Raw genomic sequence first — 21985 nt, forward strand, 5'->3', positions numbered from 1 at the left:
CAAAGACATGGTAGTCTTACATATTTGTACATTAAGGTGTAATGCTGGTATTTTAAGTTATATAGATTGGCATCGTAAAGGAGGCAATGACTTTAAACATACTTCCCAGCTAGCACATTCTGAATAATAATTATATTCTGACTTCTATTCAAATCTATGAAAATTTAACTTATGATTACTTTTTTTTATCTGAAGAGAGGCAATCCATCATGAGAAGTTAGTTCATAGCATATTGCCAGTCTGCCATGATGTGATTTAAAAATTTAAGATCAAGTTAATTACAATAGATTTCTTCTGGTTAAGGAACAGTTATTTGGCAATGAAATGGAGTATTCCTAGAAGAAAGGAGTATTTGATCAGGAGTGAAAGAAATAATTTAAAATTACATGAGTAACGGAATTTTGGCTTTTTTTGTTTACCTAGCATTTGTTACAAGCTCGAAAAATTCCATTGGAAACCTTCCTTTTTTGTGAGGTTTTAACAGTCGCCCAATCACATATTGTTAAATTTGAATCCTGAAGATTCAGTACTGCAACCCAGATTTTTAGCACCGGGTTTACAGCTGGCAGGTTATCAAAGGCTGAAGACTTCTCAAAGATGGGGCTGCTGAGTTCACCTGCCACACTCGGGAGGTGTTTAGAGGCAGTTTCTGGTCGGCATAGGAGCTGGTGTTCAGAGTACCTGGGGCACCGCTGTTGCTGTCTCTTCCACTTGCTGCTCTGCAGCTCCTGTGGTGGCAGTTGCAGGAATGCCAGGGCACCTCTCAGTACGGAGCTGGCAGTTTCGTTGAGCCCCAGTCTGGGTCGCTCCCCTAGTTCTTTGTCATGCTGCTATGCCTCTGGCAACATGGGGGAGAAAACTGGTCTTGTTTTAGTAGTTGATGTTTTCCTGGGATAAAGCAGAGGCTCTTCTCTGAGCCCGCTATTTCCCCTGTACTTTCATACCTCTGGGAAGAATGGTAGAATGGAATAGTAGAGAATCCTTACTTGATGGTTCTAGCCACTCTGAATATGAGCATTAGTATAAGCTGCTTTGCTTGTGACTTTTCTATTTTGCTCTAAGAACTGTGATATCGGTTTACATTTTCCTCATAAATCTGAAGCCCCCATTGTAATAAAGTTTTTGTTTCTTTGTAGAATGTAACAAAGGAGAGACAGATGAAGTTAATACAACAACAAAATGACATCACTGGTCTTTCGCGACAAGTGAAGCATGTGATGAACTTTACTAATTGGGCTATTGCAAGTGGCAGCAGTACTGCTTTGCTATACAGTAAACGGCTGGTAAGAAAGCATCCTCTAACTTGTCTGTGCAGTACAGAGAATGTTTAGTCAAAAGAATTTTCTAAGTATTGTGTAGCTTCACTAGATTTATCCAAGGAAGAGACAATCAGTTGTTCATGCTTCCTTTAAAGACAAAACAAAAAAAGCCCTTCTTTAATAATGGGATAAATTTCCCAACTTGTACACCACTTTTCATAAATTAAGGACTTAACAGTATTATCATAGAAGGAATGGGGTCAAGCTTTGTAAAGGCACCTCAGTGTTTCACTTGAGTCTTTGTAGAAGTAGTATTATTGTGTAACAGTACTTCTCTGTAATCCTCTGAGCTGTTGTACAGTGGATGGTTCTCCTGGTGAATTGAGTACTTTCCAGGCTACTAACCAAACTTGCTATTGACAGTCCTTGTCGGTGATCCAGCAGTCTAAACTCGCTGGGCAAATGCACACTTCTTAACGTTCTCATTCTTTATTTCGTTGTCATCAACAGTCTTGTTTTTGCTTTCCATTAGATAACATTCCAGTTACGTCATATTTTAAAGGCACGTTGTGATCCTGTCCCAGCTGCCAATGGAGCAATACGCTTCCATTGTGACCCTACGTTCTGGGCAAAGAACGTCGTCAATTTAGGTGAGAAAATTGTGTTTGTTTATTCTGTGTTGCTTGAAAAACTAGATTGAGTTGGGGGTGTTCATCCAACATGCGTGAGTTGGAGTGCGATATATCTCTTAATGCAGAAGGCCACAACTCTCTTGACATAACCCATCCAGTCCTGATTACCCTCCTTGTCTGCTCTTTTCTTTCTATTAGCAAGGCTTTCTCCACAGGTTTTGTTTTCCAGTGGGAATGGTCCTAGGAATGGCCCTTTTTTCCCCCTCTTAAAGTGGTTCTGATGGTTATAGTATAACACACTAGCGCTAAATGGGTGCTTCCGTTTCTGGAATAAGCTTTTTTGGCAAGTACATAGAATCAGTTTCGCCTGTCTGAACTTCATATTTAGCTGCATATGGAGTAATACTAGATGTCTCAATGTTTTGGAAGTTGCATGAACAAGCATAGTTAGGAGGACTGTTGATATCAGCAAAGTTCATGGTTAAGTACCAAGCCAGTCCATGTGATTGCTGGAAAGGTAAGTGGATTAAGAAGCAATGTTTAACTAGTTTTGTATTCTAAGATGTCTGACACATTTATAAGGTAAAGAAAAACAGACCCTCATAACGGGAGATACGCTGCTGTTCCTGTGTGTGTGTTGTGCACCTGCCACACGGTAGGTTACGGCACCATAGCTGAAACCTTTTATATCTTAAGTAGTTTTTCTCAGTGCAGCTGTTTATTCTTTCTTTGCCCTAAAGCATTAGCTGCCATGGGAGTTTGTAATAGTCTTGGTGAGATAGGAGCTTGGAGGGCTTGGAGCTCGGTGAGATAGGAGCTTGGAGCGCTCGCATTCTGCATGAGCACTTAGTGACAGCTGGGATCACTGGACATTTGCAGTTACTATTACTGCACTTTGCTGGCTGTTGTCAGATGCAGTAATAACATGTGCTCTTTTAAGGATGTAAAGTGTTTAATATCTTAGCCTCTTTATTATTGCCTTATCCTGCAGCAGTGTAGTGTCACAGTTTTTCTTCCATATTAATCTGCTAATCACTTATACTTTTCAAAGAACAGGTTTTGAATGAGAGAAGAGGGGAGGTGAGCTAGAGTGGGGAGAGCACAGTGAGACAGAGGTATCTGTTAGCACCTGCTCGTGAACTTTTCTGGTGGATAAAAATACCAGCTCTTCCTGATGCTTTTGTGTGTACTTGCTTCTTGTTCTAAGTCCACTAGCCAGGTTTTGGTGTTCCTGTCTTTAGTCAAGGAGGTTTATGTGCACAGTAAACAAACTTTTCATTGTTTAAGTAATGGTTTAAAGTTGACACTATTCCTTCCTGGGTGGTTCCTCAAGCAGTTTTTGAGTGCTGTTACTCTTGGAGATTAGTCAAGAAGGAAAAAGCAAGGCTTTCCAGAACAGAGTTTCAAATGTTGTTTGACTAGAAACCCAGGGCAGGCGGGGGAAGCTATGTAGGAAACAGAACAGAAACTGTCAACCTCAATAAAAAGTGACATGCAGATTTCAGTGAGTATGTGTTCAAAGTAAAAAAATCAACATTTTGCCTTTTCCCTTTAAAAATAGGACTGGAGATAGCTAGAGAGGCAATGTGGTCCATCGCGTTGTATCAATGCAGGACTCGCTTGTAGCAGTGTTTTGTGTCACGCTTGTATAACCTGTTCTTAGTCATTCAGTGATGGGACATTCTCCACTGTCCCCCAAATATCTTTTCCCAGGCTTTGCTTCCTTAGGTATAGAAACTTTATGCTCAACATGGTTTTTTCCTATTTTATTTCTCATCTTGTCTGTTTGTTGTGAACACCGAGAACGGTCATCTCTGTCGGTCTTGTCTTTTAGGCTGTGCAGTTGCAGTTCTTTCACTCTTTCCTCACAGGTCATGTTTTCAGTTTCGCAATTTCTTCTTCCTGTAGTCTTGAGTTTTCTTTTTGCTTCTCTCATGTATGGTAATGGACACTTAAAAAGAAAATTTCAAACTTAAATTGCATTGTTACTGCCCCTGAGGAAACTGAATTAGAAACATCTGAATATTCTGCATTTATCAACCTTTGGATGATGATGGAGATTTACCTGTTTACTAGTTCTTTTTTTGTTTTGTTTAGGTAACCTTGTCATTGAAAATAAACCAACTCCTAGTTACACTCCTAATGTAGTGGTTGGACAAGCTCCTCCAGGAACAAACCACATCAACAAAGCTCCAGGACAAATCAATCTAGCGCAGCTTCGACTTCAGCATATGCAGCAGCAAGTGTATGCACAAAAGCATCAGCAGCTGCAGCAAATGAGGATGGGGCAGCCAGCTGGGTCAGTTCCCAGGCAGACGAGTCCACAAATCTTACAGCAGCAGGCAAGTATCTTGTATGTTCTTATTTCACCTTTTACATAACACCAAGACTTAAAATTGCCCTATCAAATATAAACTTACAAAGCGATTTATAAATGTGAAAATCTTTTGAAATTTGACATACTTTAAATGTGACAGCTATTGGCTTTTCTTGATGTTATGTAACTAGTAAACCTGCTACTGTGGAAAGAGATTGGCTTCTTTTTTCCATGTTAAAAGCAAAAATTTTAAAAAACAAAAACCCTTGCAGCCTCCCAGGTTGATCAGCATGCAGACCATGCAGAGGGGTAACATGAACTGTGGGGCTTTCCAAGCACATCAGATGAGAATGGCTCAGAATGCTGCTCGTATACCAGGAATACCACGCCACAATGGACCACAATACTCCATGATGCAACCTCACCTTCAAAGACAAGTATATCCTGTGTACACGCTTCATTTGTGCCATTGTGCCAAACTTTCATTACAATAAATGATACCTCCAGCTGTAAATGTGTTTATCTATAACACTTATAACTCACAGCTACACACATTTACATGCTTTTCCATGTTGCATACTGTACTGTGACATTTTTGCTGAACATAAGAAAACTCAAACCTTAAGAATGAAAATGAATTCTAATGTTTGTATTGCATTTTAGTTCTGGGAAACAAAATATTTCCTTTTTCGCTTTTCAGTGACATTCAGCTTTTGGGTTTCTTAGAGAATAGTCAGGAATAGTGAAGTTCAAAGTGATGTAGTTGAGGGTTTTTAATGAAACCAAATTCTAAAGTGTTTTTAAATTCAAACCTGAAGCATGATGCAGAGCTCTGCATACCATTAAGCATAAAAATTCTTGACAATGAATGTTAACATGACTGGAAAACCAAAAATTACTTTATAATACTTGAAAGAGTTACTCTTCTTTTTAAAAAAAAAAAAAAAAAAGTTTGTGGACAGACGTGGACTCTAGAGTTGTCTTTGGAGGAAGTAAATGCTTTAAGAAAATATAACTATGTATGAAAATAATCTGGTGGAAGATGTGCTGTATATTTAAATATCTAGCCTCATAAAGTGCTTTTTCTTTCCGAGTAAATAAAAATAGCAGTTGCTTTGCATTCAGTGCTATCAGGTTATGTTGATAGAAATGTGAGTTTATATGTCCTTCTCCCCCCCCAATTTTTTGTTGAGGACTATCCCATAATGCACGTGTTGCAATTTTACATGCAGTGGCTGTCTGATTTGTCGGTAATGCAGTCACGGTCTCTTCTCTTTTCCTACAGCATTCTAACCCTGGGCATGCGGGGCCTTTTCCAGTTGTTTCTGTGCACAACACCACTATTAATCCGACTAGTCCTACTACAGCAACAATGGCAAGTGCAAACCGTGGTCCAACAAGTCCATCCGTTACAGCAATCGAACTCATTCCTTCTGTAACAAACCCAGAGAATTTACCTTCCCTGCCAGATATTCCACCCATCCAGGTCAGTGGAGAAGATCAGGCACTTACACTGTGGGTGAAGTATGATCTGCTTTCCTTTCTGTATCTTTTTCATTTGGATACTGGTGCTTGACTCTGGAGTGGTATAGTTAGTTACCATTTAAAGTCAAAGAATCAAAATCTTCAGCCCTTGACTTGGGCATGCAACTATTTTCACTATACAGGGCTGACCTGCTCGACCTGTGTTAACCTTTAGATTAGTCAGTATTTAATGGCTGTCCTATAGTAAAATTGGTACTTAGATTAGTTAATCCCAAGTACTGTGTTCACTTCCTTTCTTCCACAAGATTATCATACGGGAAGACATCACTAGAATAGTTGAATAGTTATGTATGTCGAATGCCCTGAATGGTAATTTATTCAGAGTTGAAGTTGCCTGGCACTTCTCTTGTGATGTTCCTAAACGTAACAATCAAATGCAGGAAGTACAGAGAAAAGGTGTCCCACTACCTTACTTTTCTCTCTCCTCACATTTCCTCTGTACCCCAGTAGTGTGGCTGTAATCATTTCCTTGTATGCAAGACGCCAGCATTCACATTAGTGTTGAATCCTGGAAGGTGCTGCAGAACACTTAAGCTGACCTCCATGATTCATCTTGAGCTGTGGTGGTGTCTGCCTGGAAATTCTTGCTTGCACAGAGTGTGTCTGTTGCTGCTTCTGTAGTTTTCACTTCATCTGCACGCTGTTGCTACTCACTGACTTGGAACTGCAGAGTGTGCCCTGTATTCTTTGCCCAGAGAGGCAGCAGATAGTACTGCACACAACCTCAGGTAGATTGTGATGAAGTCAAGCTCATTTGGAGAGGTCAGAAGCATAATTCAAGGTATGAGTGGAGGCAAAGAAAGTAAAAGTAATATGTTTTCTGGAGGAGTGTTTGGGAGGCCAGGAAGGGGAGGATGATGGCTTCGTCTTGAGAACAGGATGTTTACATTGAAAAGCCCATATAAAGCACAGGAGATTCAATTATGATATAGGAAACAATCGCCTTAGAAACAAAACCTAAATTTCATCCAAGCAGATGATCTGCTGTAATACCAGTAGCAACTTTTTAACTTAATCTATAGAGAGTCATGTTCAAGGGTTGTATGTTCAGTTTTCTCATGAGGCTGCAGGTAATTTGCTAATGTAAGAATAGTGGGGGAAAAAAAGGATCACATCTCTAAATGTGATCGATGTGCAGTGCTGAAGCTTTGTTTAGCCATTAGAACAAAACACAAGTATAACTGGTTATGACCGATTCAGCTATACGTCTCTAAAGTTCACGATACAGCAAGTTAGGAATAGTTGTTAGTGGGATAGTCTAAAACATAAACATGCAACTTCTAGGTGCGCTGAACATGCAGCATTCTGTTAAGATGCTCTTTTTTTATACACGTTCATGTGATAGCTGTTATGGATTTTAGTTGATGAAAGAGTTGGATAGGAAGCTATTAGTCTTTCAGGTTGCTTGCACAGTCATAAAAACGCGCTTTGAATACAATGTGTTTCAGACACGTTATTTGCAATTATGCTGTCTTGCAGTTAACAGCTGTAAGCAGTTAAAGTAATAGGGTACCTGTTTCCTTGTTTTTAATAGATACTAAAATCTGTGTAAAAAGTGAATGGGAGGGAGGGAGATTTCACATCATGCTAAGGAAAAACAAGTTCATGGTTTTCCTTAATATCTTAATTGTGGAATAACTCTTGTAACATTAGTAATCCGGTAGTTTGTATGACTAACACCATTTGTATGTGTATAACACACAGAACATCTGAGAACCAAAAGGTTTGGAATGACCTACAGTAAGTGCAGCCTGTGACCATACTGAAAGAACTCAGATATTTAGGAGCTTTTGAAAAATCTTACTTCAAGTTTCTAACTGTGGGTTTCTGTTTTGAAAGATTGATCTCTGTATGAAACTGATAAAATGTTTGCTGATGTCCTGAATCCTTGAAGGGATAGTGAACAATTCCGGTAAAGATACTGATCGCAGTTTAAAGATGTGGAACTATTGAGAAACTTTAATTAGGCCTCTCTGATTCAGACTTTTGGTTTTGCTTCTTAGCTTGAAGACGCTGGTTCAAGTAATTTAGATAACCTTCTAAGTAGATACATTACAGGCAGCCACCTACCCCCACAGCCTACAAGTACCATGAATCCCTCCCCAGGACCTTCAGCTCTATCTCCAGGGTCATCAGGTAAGTGTGATGGGTACTTCTAGTGATTCTAGAAAGTGATGGGCATTTCTGGTATTTAAGTTGAAAATAATAACCTACCGTTTTCTGCCGAAAGGGAAGTGATATTTTGTTAGTTTAAAATTTATTTTGCTCAGAAATAAGTTCTTCTGGAAATTTAAATTTTACTCTCCTTCAGAAATATCTTTACAGTAACAAACTGCCAGCACATGAAAGCAGTATTCCAGATACACGTATAGACTATATTTTTCTCCTACGTTACCACAATCCTTTTTTCTTTTTTTTGTGCATCAGAGGATGTAGTTCAGTTATTGCCCCCAAATGATGACTGGCTAGACCATTTTGAGGTTTGGGAAGTAAGTTTCTAGAATAGCTTAGTCACAGGAATACTTACACCCAACAATCATTTGAGCAACGTCATTCTAAGTATAGCCAATTGATGATAGAGCTTTTGCTATGCATGTGAACAAATTAAGTCACCAATACCTAATGTTGAGTTTTTTAAATATTGAAAATGTCCATTTCTATTAATAAGAAGCTGGTTTCAGTCATTTGATATGTGTTTCTCTTACTCTTTTCTCTGCAAAATTATTCTAAGATTCTGTGAATGAATGGTTGCAGCAGTGGAACTTAGTATGTTTCTCAAAACTTGCATGCAAAACATACAGAGTCTGCTTTTCTTGACTTCATTGGTGGATGTCAGTGGATAAAATCTGATGACTTAATGGGCTGAGGGCTATAGCACTGTTTGGATTAGGTGAAATAATTATTGGGACTCTAACAACAGTGTGTTGTCTGTGTTTTTTTGTTTAATGTGGTGTGCTAGACCTTTGTTCTGATCAAATGACTGAGAGGGCAGCTGATGTGAATTATTAAGTTATGATATTCTAGCAGCACTTCTGGTGTTACTCAACGCTAGTCACTTATTCTACTGCAGAATGTAAATTTGTACCAAGTCAACTTTATGCTGTTTCTTTGCAGGTTTATCCAACTCCCACACTCCTGTGAGGCCACCTAGTACCTCCAGCACAGGTAGCAGAGGAAGGTGAGTATGTTACTTTAACACTGCTAGGCTGAAAAATCAGACATGAAGAATTAAAAAAAGGAACTGGCAATGGGTCAATAGGGCTTTGATATAACTGTGACCCGGTACATGAAGATTTTTTTCTTTTTTTCTTTCTTCACTATGATTCTCTGCTGTCTTGTAAACTTGAGCTATCTTGTAAATGTTCTGACATGCTTTGCCTCTGAAATTGTTCAGGAAATGGTCACTTAAATTTCTTTGCTCTGATGAGTTTTCCTCTTATTTATACGCTGCTCTCTTTCTAGCTGTGGCTCCTCGGGCAGAACTGCTGAGAAAACTAGCGTTAACTTCAAGTCTGACCAAGTGAAAGTCAAGCAAGAGCCAGGGACAGAGGAAGAGATATGCAGTTTCTCAGGAACAGTAAAACAGGAAAAAACAGAGGATGGCAGAAGGAGTGCTTGCATGGTAAAGTTAGTTTGTGCAACAGTATGTTATGGTTTTCCTAGCAGCATGTTTAAGAATTTGGAAATAATAAAGCCATTTTACTCCTAAGTCTCATATTCTGTTAACAGCCCTGAAGATTGAGAGGTATTTTGCTCCCTGGCAGTACGTCTGAACTTTAAGTGTGGGCCAGCTTGAGTGTTGAGCTGTCTGCTTTTGTAGTACTGCTAAGACTGCTAATCACTGGGGGTTTGTGACATAGGTACCAATAAGCTGGCAATGGGACTTGGACAGTAGCTTGCTGGCTTATGTTGAACAAATAAACATTAAATGATGGCAGACATTTCCCTTCCTGATTTGGACAGGACTTGACCTAGTGATGTGGATGCAAAACACACCCAGTCCTTGTCAGTTTTATGTATTATGGTAGGTAGTTGTGTGTTGAAAGTAGTCCGATAGAAAACAGAACTTAATCTCAGTTTGGTCCGTGTTGAGGACTTTATTATATCCTTTAATACTACGCTCTGCTAGACACAGGATAGTCTGTCATGTAAATTTTATCTTTAGCCATTAAAATGAAATACCCCCAGCAGTGTAGTGTGTTTGCTGCTTTTAATCCCTGACTAATAAAAGCTGTAAGTCACCCATTGTTAGTAGTTCCTGAACATTCATACGTATGTAATTACATTGGGAAATCTTCCAATCAGCCAAAGGTTCTTATGCCAGAGCATAAATAAAATATTTATGCAAGTGAATATTTTTCAGTGTTTCCCAGCTATGCTTGATTTAATAGGATTGTGTACTGGGAGCAGGGTGATGGATTTGAGGACTTTTCCTAATGACACTGAAGGTGTATTTTTACCAATTTATCAAAGTGTTTGGCTTGAAAGTTTGTTTATCATGTTATATATCGGTAGAAATGAGTCTGTTCTTGAAAGGATGGACTTGTGAAAAAGTAGTTTTCAATACTGTATGCAACTCGGGTCTACATAATGATTTGCCACATATTTTGGGAAATTAGTATAGTACCTTTAAATGGTGGATGGCTTTTGACTTCCAACATATGAAGAAAGATGCCCTTGTAAAATTGACTCTCTCTGATTTTCATGCAATACTTTCATTTCAGCTTAGCAGTCCTGAGAGCAGCTTGACACCACCACTATCCACTAACTTGCATCTGGAAAGTGAATTAGAAGCATTAGGAAGTCTTGAAAATCATGTAAAAACCGAACCAGCAGATTTAAGTGAAAGTTGCAAACAGTCTGGACATAGCCTTGTAAATGGAAAATCCCCAGTGCGGAGTCTAATGCACCGATCAGCTAGAATTGGAGGAGAAGGCAATAACAAAGATGATGATCCAAATGAAGACTGGTGTGCTGTATGCCAAAATGGAGGGGATCTATTATGTTGTGAAAAGTGCCCAAAGGTGTTTCACCTGACTTGTCACGTACCAACACTCCTCAGCTTTCCAAGGTACCAGAAACAGTGTAATGGTTCCTGAGAACAGCTCTGTGGTCTCATTCATATGGTGGATGTCAACAAAGTACCAAAACTGGTGTTTCATCCTCAACATCAGCTAGCTCTGGATGATTTCTTGTCAGTAAAAAAATCTGACATTTCAAAGGCCTGCCTGAATTGTTTTGCATGTAACTGGTCAATGTTTATCTGATAAACATACGGTCTCTCAAAGTGTGATTCTGTTGTGTGAAGTTCATTTTAAAGTCATGGTGAGAAAGGTATTGTAAAGTATTAGAACATACTGGGGAGAGGAATGTGAGGGCAGGAAAAATGGCCTTGACTGTCAGAGTTATCTTGAGTATTAAGGTTTATGCCTTATCTTTGGATATCCAAGTCTTTACTACAGTACGATGTGAATCTGTAAGAGCTAATGAAGAAATCTTTGTAGTCATCACTGATGAGACTTTGTCCCTGGATATCTGGAATAATTGTGTTTATTTCTGTTTAGTGGAGAGTGGATATGTACATTCTGCAGAGATCTGAGCAAACCAGAAGTGGAATATGATTGTGACAATTCACAACACAGCAAGAAAGGGAAAACAGCACAAGGCCTGAGTCCTGTGGACCAAAGGGTATGTCTCAAATCTGTAGGAATCTGTTTCCTAGAAAAAAGTGCTCTCTCACATTAGCTATCCCCCACTGTTTCTTGGAGGTGTTTTTGCTGTGGCTGCACCAGATTAAATATGGTTGTGGGTTTTGCAAAAAAAACCCCGAAATGAGTAATGAGATTTTTCTTGCTGTGACCACACATCCAGGTGTTGGTGACTATGTGGGAGTGCTGCATTACACTGGGACTGTAATCATCTAGTAGCTAAAACTTGCATTTAAATACAGAATATGTGTTTACATGCATCCTTTTAACACGCATTAATCTCTTCAGTTTTCTTAATTAGAAGTTCTTTGCATTTAACATGGATACAACCTTTATAAAATAGTTACGTAAGTTTGGTGTGTTAAATCCATGCTATGAGAGGTGCTAGAATTATTTAGGTGCATTCTTGTGGAAGGTGTAATGACCTTGACAGAATTATTTTTAGCTTTATCAATCAGCCTGCGCATAAAGTGTTAGAGTATTATCAAATCGAATTCCTCCAAAGGAATTACAAACAAAGGAAAGAAAACTATTTCAACAGGGAATTCATAGAAACATTCTGGCTTTGGTTTCAAATTGTTTACTTTTGTCTTGTGGGGAAAAGAATAGAAGTCTGCAACTCAGTCCTTTCCTGTTACATGCAGTTATGGTTGGATAAAAGTGGTTATAGTTTGTCTTTTTTTTTTTTTTTTTTTAATGTGATTGTATATTAGTGTGCCTCTTCATGTTTGACTTTAGCCCTAGGCTTTTGTTTAGGAAGAAGAAATCAAAGGGGAGTGTATTTCTGCTATGTGAACTGTAAGGTGGTGTTCTACCCTCTCAACAATGCCCTCCGAAGAACTTTACATTTTATAACTAAGCTTGCGGGGATTGCATTTAAATTTTCTAGTACTAAGCTGCTAAAGTACAAACCTATTTAAAATAAGGAGATATGAACTTCTGGGCTGAGGATAAATTAAGGATATTAATGTGAAGCTGTTTATTTCTTTGTAAGAAATGTGAACGTCTCCTGCTTTACCTGTATTGTCATGAGCTGAGCATTGAATTTCAAGAGCCAGTCCCAGCCTCGGTGAGTCTCCTGAAAAATAGTTTGTGATTTAATTTTGGCGTAGCATCTCTAAAAGTCTAGAGTTGAGTTCAGGAAGGAACTAACTGCTTTTACTTGAAGCATGTCCCCCTTGATCAATCTAAAAGTTGTGGTGGTCATCCAGTATTTCATGATTCTGAGAGAGACAGAAACTGATTCTGTAGCCTCTCTGTGTAGAGGCTCTACTCCCAGTCTCAAACCCAGATATTTAAAAATACTTTCAATTAGCAGTTGTTGAATTGGAAGAGGATGTCTCGGGATACCCATGAAATTCAAAATGCTTTAGGAGAGCTTTTTTATTTTTGACAATCTTTTAAATGAAAGGAGGAAAGGAACTGCTTTGACTCTTCTGTTTTCAGCTGTAAAAGAAGTAACTATAATGAAAAGCATTGCTGTGCTATGATAGACACTGAAGGTTAGAAAGAACTTAAACACTTTGACGAAAGGAAATTGTTCTCACTTGCCGAACATGTGTACAATGCATGACGAGATTAGCTGATTGATATTTTGATAAGTGAAGAAATTCAACTGCTTCTGTGAACTATGTAGTCATTGTAGTGATAAATCACTGTTTGTGTTTTACAGATACCAAACTACTATAAAATTATAAAGAAACCAATGGATTTATCTACAGTAAAAAAGAAACTGCAAAAGAAGCATTCCCAACACTACCAGACTCCTGAGGATTTTGTGGCAGATGTCCGGTTGATCTTCAAGAACTGTGAAAGGTTTAATGAAGTATGTTAACTTCCAATCTGTATAATTTTTTTTTTTAGATTAAGATTTATTTCGACATGGTTGTGCAGCTTCTCCAATTAAAGGCTCTGCTTCTAGTCGTAACTTCTGCTTACGGAGCAGATGCTGAATCAGACACTTAAAAAACCAAACAAAACAAATGCAATTACAGAACTACCGCTCAGTTTTAGCAAAATGTGGAGATCAGACTTTAACAGAGGGAACTTTTAAAGTGCATTCACTGGTATGGATGTATGACTGAAGAGCAGGGTGACCTTGTTACTATATATCAAATAGATTGTAGAAGTGCTTAGGAAGTGTGGTAATAAAGGCAATCGAGCAGTCCTTAAAACTGTCTCAAGCTATACAGAGAACTGTTCTTACACTCATGAAACATGGTAGACCTCTATTGAGGAAACTTCCTCTACTGAGGAAAAGTACCTTTCTGAAGAATATTCTACTGGTTCTAGTACCTCATGCGAGCTGAATCCAGAAAAGCATTGTGTTCATTATGGCTGGTATTAAGCTTAGTGCTTTAGCTCATAGGTAGTTGGGCTCCCACAAAAATCAATTTTCAGTTGGTAACTATTGTATGGAGTCATATTTTTGATGTATGTGGGAAGTTGACTTATTTTGCAATGAACCCATCAATGAAATACTTGCACCTTACAATGACTGTGACTTGGGGAGATAAACTACCTAAGTGTTATTACTAGGTGGAGCAATGGAAAAAATATTCTCAATATCAAAAAAAATTGTGGTATTGTGCTGAAACAGAGTAGGAGCTGAGGTAAGAGGGTATCCTCATTTCTGAGATGCCTTAAGGCAAGGATGACAAAAAGCCCTGGGGAGAAGGCATCGCAGGGAATGGCTTTCTTCTGACCTTAGAAATGTATACAACAGCCAGTATTTTTCTGTAAAATGTAATCTGAGTTTTGCAGTGTTTGGGCTGCATTTCTGGCTCTGTGAAGAAGTAAATTGAAGGAAGTACACAAACCTACAACTAAAATCTCAACTGTTTCACAAGTACAGTAGTAAAAATCGAGGTTAATGATGTAATGCTGTAAATGCTCGCAAGCATTTGGGACTTTGACACCCCCAACTCCCTTATGTCTCTATTAGGTGGAGGTTAATGAGCACTGTGGAAGAAGTTGCAATTATGTGAACTTCTCAATCAAGGGAATTAATGAAGCATCTACTGTAGAGGAAAACATGCTGCAGCTCTTAGGGACAAGAGTAAAACAAGGGAGCAAGGACTGATGGATGTGGTTTTTTTGTGTTTGTGTTTTTTTTTTTTTTTTTTTTAAAAAGGTGTTTCAGACTTGTCTCGCTGCTTGAAATGCTGGCTCATGGCAAAAGATGAGTCACCTTGACCTCTCATAATAGCATCATGTCCACTGCCTCTAAGCCATACGCTTTTAAAAAATAGAAATCAAAGTGGGGTAAGACCCCCAAGAAAGTAGTCTCATGGAGCACTTCTCGCTAAAGTAAGACTTTTCCACAATAATGTCCAGGCAACTAAAATTTATAATTGAAGAAAGCAGTCATGAATAGAGCGCAGTTTTGAAAATGACGGGGAGACACTTATTTGTACAAAAGTTGTGTGTTTTGTTTAAGGTTTATTTACCTCATGTCACCCTCCTAAGACTGTTTTAAACCTGCTTCTGCTAAGTTTGAGAACTAAAGAGGTGTAGTCCATAACAAACTGTTTTGTTGTTATGGCTGACTTTAGTCATCCAATCCTATGCAATCTCATAACTTTAGAAAGGATTATAATTTCATTTTTTTTGACTCTGGTATCCTTTTTAGATGATGAAAGTTGTTCAAGTTTATGCAGAAACACAAGAGATTAATTTGAAGGTAAGCGTTTCAGACCATGCACACTTGGTGAAGGGATGTGCATTTCCAACAGGTGAATATTCCTGTCTTCTTTTATTTACAGGCTGATTCAGAAGTAGCGCAGGCAGGGAAGGCAGTTGCATTATACTTTGAAGATAAACTTACAGAGATCTACCCAGACAGGACCTTCCAGCCTTTGCCTGAATTTGAACAGGAAGAGGATGATGGTGAAATAACTGAGGACTCCGATGAAGATTTTATACAACCACGTAGAAAACGCCTAAAATCAGATGAGAGACCAGTGCATATAAAGTAATCTAATGATATGGACCTAAAATTTATTGTAAAAACTGTTATTTAAGTGTTCCTGGAATATTATCATGCCTACAGTGGCCATCTTGAAGAAGCTGATAGCTTTTTAAACAGTATTAGATTACAAAAAACACTTGTACAGAAAAGCATTCTCATCAAAAGGGGAAAAAAACTGTATTGTAAATTTTTGGTTGTGGTTTTTTTCTTTTTTCCTTGATTTGCTATATTCTTTCTTTTCCTGATGGAGGGGACACACTTATCCTGGTCTCACAGATAGAGGTGGATAAATGTTGAAGAGAAGCAGATTTGATAAGAGATGTTCCATGTACAGATAAGACTGCTTAGTAAAATGTTCTGCAGGACTGGACCAATACAGTTACTGTATCTTGCATTCATGCTGGACTGCAGTATAAACTGTAAGCAACGTTCCTGAAATCCCCTCTTTGTGTGAACTTAAGTGCGTGTTGGTCATTGCTTTTATCATCTCATTTAAGTGGTATTGTGAATAACTGATCTTCTGTGTTGATCCAATTATCTCAATTTGACTTTCTTTACTACATTTTATGTATAGCAAAAGGAAAAAAAATCATTAAACTGTTCTGAATTGGCAAGTGCAGGAGTGTGAGTTCTTGACAGATGAAAGACTAAACTGGGGGCAACAATCTCTTTTCAGTAGGGCTAGGTATATTTATTACGAATCCTGTACACAGAACATTTTAATGGCGTTCATGGCAGAAGTCTTAGCATTGTGTCATCTGTCCCTGATCCCCCTAATGAGGCAGAATGTTATCTCCACTATTCATTGTCTAATTTTCTGTACTTAAAATATAGACTGAAGAGGTAATAACTAGTTGGGGTGTTTTTCCAGTCTTCCTAAATATCAGTTTCTAATAGACCACTCGGCAAACAATAACCTATTAACTACCAAATGTGTAAAATTTCCTGTATTCACTTTGTCTTATTTGTAAATAGTGAATTGAGATTTCTTGCAGATCAGCAACATTTGCTGAGCTGTTTTTAAGCTAATATGTATTCTTATTAATTGTTCCTATCAAGAAAAGATTTGTAATATATGCTATTTCTAACATTGCATTCATTTTGAGGTTCTGTCTTATTTTTATTAGAGGAGTACTCAGAACTTTCTTCAGAAGCAGCTTATGAGGGAAATGTCTAGAAAGATTGGAATAAATCTGTTGAGATGGGGTTAGTTGTCCATCCATTGAACAAAGCACTTGCACAGACCAGGATTTGGCTTTGAGTGGTTTCTGGTCAAATATTGAAAACAGAACAATTTCCCTATTTCCCTAAACCCTGTGGCAGGCATCTCTGCAGTGCCTTCCCATTGCACACTGCCTTCATTCCAGTATTTCTGGTTAGAAATGAGGTCGTCACAAAGTAATTATAGTTTGAACAGTTGTTTCCTTTACTGACAGAAATCAATACCAGAAATAATAAATGTAATTTCTGGCCTTCATACAGATCTCGTTAAAGTAAGATGAAGAAATCATGTAATCGGATGATGTCAAGTTGACAGACTATAAATTTGCCATAAGATTTTGCATGAATACAGCAATTCTGTGGTAAATCACTGGGGTTTTGGTATACTCAGCATGAGCAATTCCTGTGACATTGTATACACTTTACCATAATGGTAAAGATAAATATTTTAGCACAATGTATCAAATTGAGATATGGTCTCAGCAATTTTTATGCAAATCACTTAAGATTTGATTTCTTTTTAGAAGAACAAAGTATATGTACATTGTGACTATACCTCTCACAATAAATGAGGGGATTGAAGGTATTTATAACTTCAGGCTCACTTCTTTAGATTATGCAAATGTTACACTTAAAATTCAAACTGGGTTTTTTTTTCCATTTCTCAGATTTAACATAGTGCCAGTTTAAATTTATTTTTTACCAGTTTGTATGTGAAAGGAAAGGTAATTCTACTTAAACATATTAAAATGACAAATAGCAAAAACTTTGCCCGTAGAAAGGATGATGTGTGTGAATAGGACAGTAATAGTAACAAGGGATCATTTAATGGCTCTGTGTATTGCCTATTTATGCATTTCTAGTTTCTCAGCTTCATTTTGCGAAGGAATATTATTAAAATTATCATGAAAATAAGATTTTGTGAATTCTCTTCAATTGGGGTCACCATTTTTATGGCGCTTAAGCACGCTAGGTTCTGTACCTTCAGGCCTCAACTTTTTAACTGTTCACTTTGTAAGTCACCAGTCACGGATTCAAGTGCTGCGGATGCCCACTGCCTGACCTGGAGCGCAGGACAAGCGTGGTGGCATCCTGGGTCTCGGAGCGGGGGAAGGACCACACTACGAAGCTGCGGTTCAGGGGTAGCGCGTGCTCCCTGGCTGCTGCAAGAACAGTACCATCTGTTCTCCACCCAGACCCCAGAGCAGATGTCTAAATGTTTTGAGGTAGCCTCTCTGGTTGGTTCACTCCCTATGACAAGGTAGGAAAATTGTCAAACTTTGTAGGCTAGCGACTTAGCCTGTATTCCACTAGTTCACCTGCAAACCACAAGCGATGCTAAGCTTTGACCTTGATGAGAGTTCAAGCTCCACTCTTGCACATAACCCACTGAACCTCTAGAATTGGTCCTTCCATTCAGCTCATCAGTGCTCGGTAGTAGTATGTGGAATTTTGACTTGTGTGCAAGAAATCTGAAGTTTCTTTTTTATATAAAAGAAACAAAACGATGTTATCCCCCCCTTCATTTTGGAACTCCCAATACAATAATTCAATGATTGTTTTGAAATTAGCTAAGTTCTATTCAAAAATGTTTGAAAGGATAGGTAAGCTCTGCTAATACATTTCCTGATCCTGTAGTCTGTAAACGTTTATCATGGAACTGGTAAGGGTTTGCTCAGTCAAAACTTTTTGGTGCCACATTGTAACTTGTTTGAGAGCAAATTAATGGGGTTTGTATTAACAGGTCACTGTGTTACTCTGAGCATCTTCTCTATGCCAGATGATGTGTGTGCAATATGTGCAAGTGCCAGCGTGTTTTACCCTGGGAATTAGAGCATAGCTTACATCAATAAAACTAGCGGATGAAAGATGTGGTGGGCGCGCTCTGCGTGCCAGCTGCTTTGTCTGCATGATTGCAGCGTTCCAACATGATAGCAAGAAGATAGTCTGGCACTTGGTGTAACTACGTGCTCTCATTCAAGACGCTTGTAAAAAAGACCATTCATGTCGCAATTTTTGCTGTATATGACCCTGAAGTTTAAGTTAATCCAAAGAAGTAAAAGGCAACTTGCTTTTGAAATGAGAGTGAAAAGTGTACAGTATGCTACTTGCGGACTTCTCAATTACCTCAGCAGGTATCCTGCCATGTAATTACTAGTGATTAGTGATAATTTAACCAGCTGAATAGGTTCAGGTCTTTTATTTAACTGTGCCCTGGAATCAAGTGGCCTATAGCATAATAAGGCAGAGTTACTATCCAAAAAAAGGATGTTCCCCAAACTTCAGGAATGCTCTGTTAAATGTGGAGAGGTTGTTTTCTTGTGTGGAATGTCACCATTGCTATCACTTGTGACATTTGACTGTGTCGGCACACTTAACACTGGGTCATTGAAATGTTTTATAAACATTTCTGCAAGCCACTGGAACGGAAGTCCTTAAAATTAGCCCAAATTTATCATTCTGTTGTATAACCTAGTTTTCGGGCTGACCTTAAAAGTTTAGGTAATGGCAACAGTATTTTAAAGCTATATGTATCATGTACTGGAAGTTGGCTTTTTCTTGTTTTTCTTACTCTCTTCCTCAGAAAAAGCAATAAAACTGCTTTGTCTGTTGCCTATTAGCATGACAGGAATCCTTTCCTTTGGATAGTGATTTTATAGGGAAGTTTGTATGCATATCACCAAGTCTAGCTTTTAAAAACAAAGTGTGCAGGAGTTATTGACAATATAGTGTGGCATTTTATTTTAAAAATTGGGGAAAGTTACATATTTTTTTAAAAAGTAGATGTTTGAGTAAATAATGGAGGTACTTTTTTTAAAAAAAATTTATATGCCACAGTTTACATAGACATATTTCAGATTGAACATATGCATTGTATCTTCAGATATGGCGATTTCTTTTATTTTCTCAAAGTGCGTGTACAGTAACTCTTCCATCTAGTTCCTGTGTTGTTTGCTTATGGGGATCCTACTTTATATGCTTTCTAATGTATCTGAATTGAATTAGTTTTCAAAAATTGCAGTTAATTTGGGTATCTTTATTATAAGTGAACTATTAAATGTATGAAATGCAGTTTTGGCCTTTTCTATTGAGTGATCTTACAGCTCAAGGCTGCTTTCTTTAGAATTTATTGAATTTCTACAAGGAGGGGTACTAAAATATTTTATAAGTTCAACTTGTTGCAGCATTCACTCTAGAGTGATCTACATTTAAAAAAAAAGAAGTGCATGTCTGCTAATGGCCTGCAAATGGGGGTATTTCTTAGGTTCAGAACACCATGAAACATGTATATAAGCCTATAAAGATTTGTGCGGTTGAAAGCCTGTTTTACATGTAAACGTACTCATGGAAGGGTTAAATTAATAGCATTCTTTGATTCTTCAATTATTTCTTGCTTCCAGTCATTGAACTGGTTCTTTTTTGCACATAGTAAACTTTGCTCATCTTTTAATATGATTCTTCAAAAAAGTGCTGTTCCTGTGGTATCGTATTATCTGACTAATCATATTTAACTTTTTTTAAACAAGGTTACCGTTTCTAATTGTTCTGTTCCTGTGTTTTTTGCTGGTGTGTAATTAAAAAAAAACGTTTTTCTTTACATGGTTATTTAAAACATTAGCTGCCTGTAAATATTTCTTGTTAAGTGCTCTGGAATGTGCTGTAGAAGTTGTATTAGATCAGTTTAAAGCATTGTTTGAAAACAGTTTTGTTTTGGTTATTTCTATTAAATTAGAAAAATGACTCTTTCAATTTGAGTTTCTTTTTTGCACATCTGCATTAGGTCGTTAGATACAAGTTTGTGTCTGGCAAAAGACTTTCCTGATACTTGCGGTGTGGAAGTACCTTGATGAAATTTTCACTGCAGCAGTTAGCGTGACCACCTGAGGCTGCGTCATCTGCAGCAATCAGGACTTCCAAGACAGAAAATACTGAGTCTAAACTCAATTCACAGTTTGGGTTGGAGGTGCTGTGATTTCACCACTCTGCACTTACTTTTCCATAAAACGATTTGTCGCGTTTATCTACGCCTAGTACACGAAATACAAGTATTTTAAGGTTTTCTCTAGGGTTTTCTGTGCTGCTGTCATCCTGAAGTTTGGGTGCAGCCTTGGAGGAGACAGTTTTGAGGTGTGCAGCTCGTGTGTGTACAGTTCCCAGAGCTGGGATGCTTTCCAAAGGCCTGACAGACCTGGCAACAGTCTGTAGGGGGTGGCTCTGAGGCGATGTTCCCTGCGCCTCTCCTGCCCCCCAGTACTCACTGGAAAAATGAAAAGTGAGCTGGACTTGGTTGCTCTGTAACTCGTTAACATTGCACCCATAGTTGTATGATGCTCCTCATCTGCCATCTGTCTGTCGTACTCTGCTCTGCGTGGTGGTTACTGTATTTTACCTGTTGGAAATGGGTCTGTAGCAAATGCATAGCTAGGGTCAGCATCTTCCTTTGCTTAATAAACGTGGTTTTTGGTGTATCAGTGACCAGATCCATGCAGTAACATGATATGTGGCCCTGCACTTGGGTGCAAGGTGTGATTCAAAATACAGGGGAGCAATGCCAGCGGAAGCAATCTGGTGGGCTGGCCAGTCCACCTCTCCTGGATTCGATAGGACTGTGATCTAGTTGTGCTGGTTTTGGCTGGGCTAGAGTTAATTTTCTTCATGGTAGCTACTATGGGGCTATGTTTTGGATTTCTGCTCATCTTGTGCACCAACGAGTGGTCTGGGGGTGCACAAGGAGTTGGGAGGGGACACGGCTGGGACAGCTGACCCCAACTGACCAAAGGGACATTCCACACCATATGACGTTGTGCTCAGCATGTAAAGCTGGGGGAAGAAGAAGGAGGAAGGTGGGGGGGGGGGGGGGGGGGATGTTCAGAGTGATGGCGTTTCTCTTCCCAAGTCACCGTTACGTGTGATGGAGCCCTGCTTTCCTGGACATGGCCGAACACCTGCCTGCCCATGGGAAGGAGTGAAGGAATTCCTTGTTTGGCTTTGTGTGCGTGGCTTTTGCTTTACCTATTAAATTGTCTTTATCTCAACCCATGAGTTTTCTCACTTCTACCCTACTGATTCTCTCCCCCATCCCACTCGAGAGAGTGAGCGAGCGGCTGGGGTCAAACCATGACATCTAGGCAGTAAGGTTGGTAGTCTTTGTAAGGGAAGAGGAGGAGGTTGCTCCTGCATCATCAGTCCTTTTTGCATGCAGTGAAAAAGCTGTGTGCATGCGATGCTGTTGTGTGCGTTCACCTTTTAACTGCAGTTTAGTGTATATTCCTTGAGCTGCTCCCTTTTACTGATAAATCCATTTTTTGTGCTGATGTTGCTACTGGAGCAGT

General features: G+C 38.7%; 1 protein-coding gene across 5 annotated transcripts in view; it reads left to right on the forward strand.

Annotated features, from left to right (window-relative positions):
• The window catches only part of TRIM33 (tripartite motif containing 33), a 41786-nt gene extending 21384 nt beyond the window's left edge, over nt 1-20402 (forward strand). For 2 of the 5 annotated variants that reach the window (XM_072844574.1, XM_072844579.1), the window contains exons 7-20: nt 1137-1283; nt 1792-1909; nt 3989-4233; nt 4481-4645; nt 5494-5694; nt 7757-7889; nt 8868-8931; nt 9216-9375; nt 10478-10824; nt 11318-11441; nt 12456-12530; nt 13134-13286; nt 15093-15143; nt 15226-20402. In XM_072844574.1, coding sequence (XP_072700675.1) covers nt 1137-1283; nt 1792-1909; nt 3989-4233; nt 4481-4645; nt 5494-5694; nt 7757-7889; nt 8868-8931; nt 9216-9375; nt 10478-10824; nt 11318-11441; nt 12456-12530; nt 13134-13286; nt 15093-15143; nt 15226-15438 — 2196 coding nt within the window. In that variant the 3' untranslated portion in view covers nt 15439-20402. Of the gene's footprint in view, nt 1-1136; nt 1284-1791; nt 1910-3988; nt 4234-4480; nt 4646-5493; nt 5695-7756; nt 7890-8867; nt 8932-9215; nt 9376-10477; nt 10825-11317; nt 11442-12455; nt 12531-13133; nt 13287-14405; nt 14584-15092; nt 15144-15225 lie in introns of those variants that run through there. The other 3 variants (XM_072844578.1, XM_072844576.1, XM_072844575.1) reach the window with 3 other exon arrangements.
• The last annotated feature ends 1583 nt before the right edge of the window (nt 20403-21985 follow it).

This window comes from Ciconia boyciana, chromosome 23 (assembly GCF_034638445.1).
Source record: "Ciconia boyciana chromosome 23, ASM3463844v1, whole genome shotgun sequence".
In the NCBI taxonomy this organism is placed as follows: domain Eukaryota; kingdom Metazoa; phylum Chordata; class Aves; order Ciconiiformes; family Ciconiidae; genus Ciconia; species Ciconia boyciana.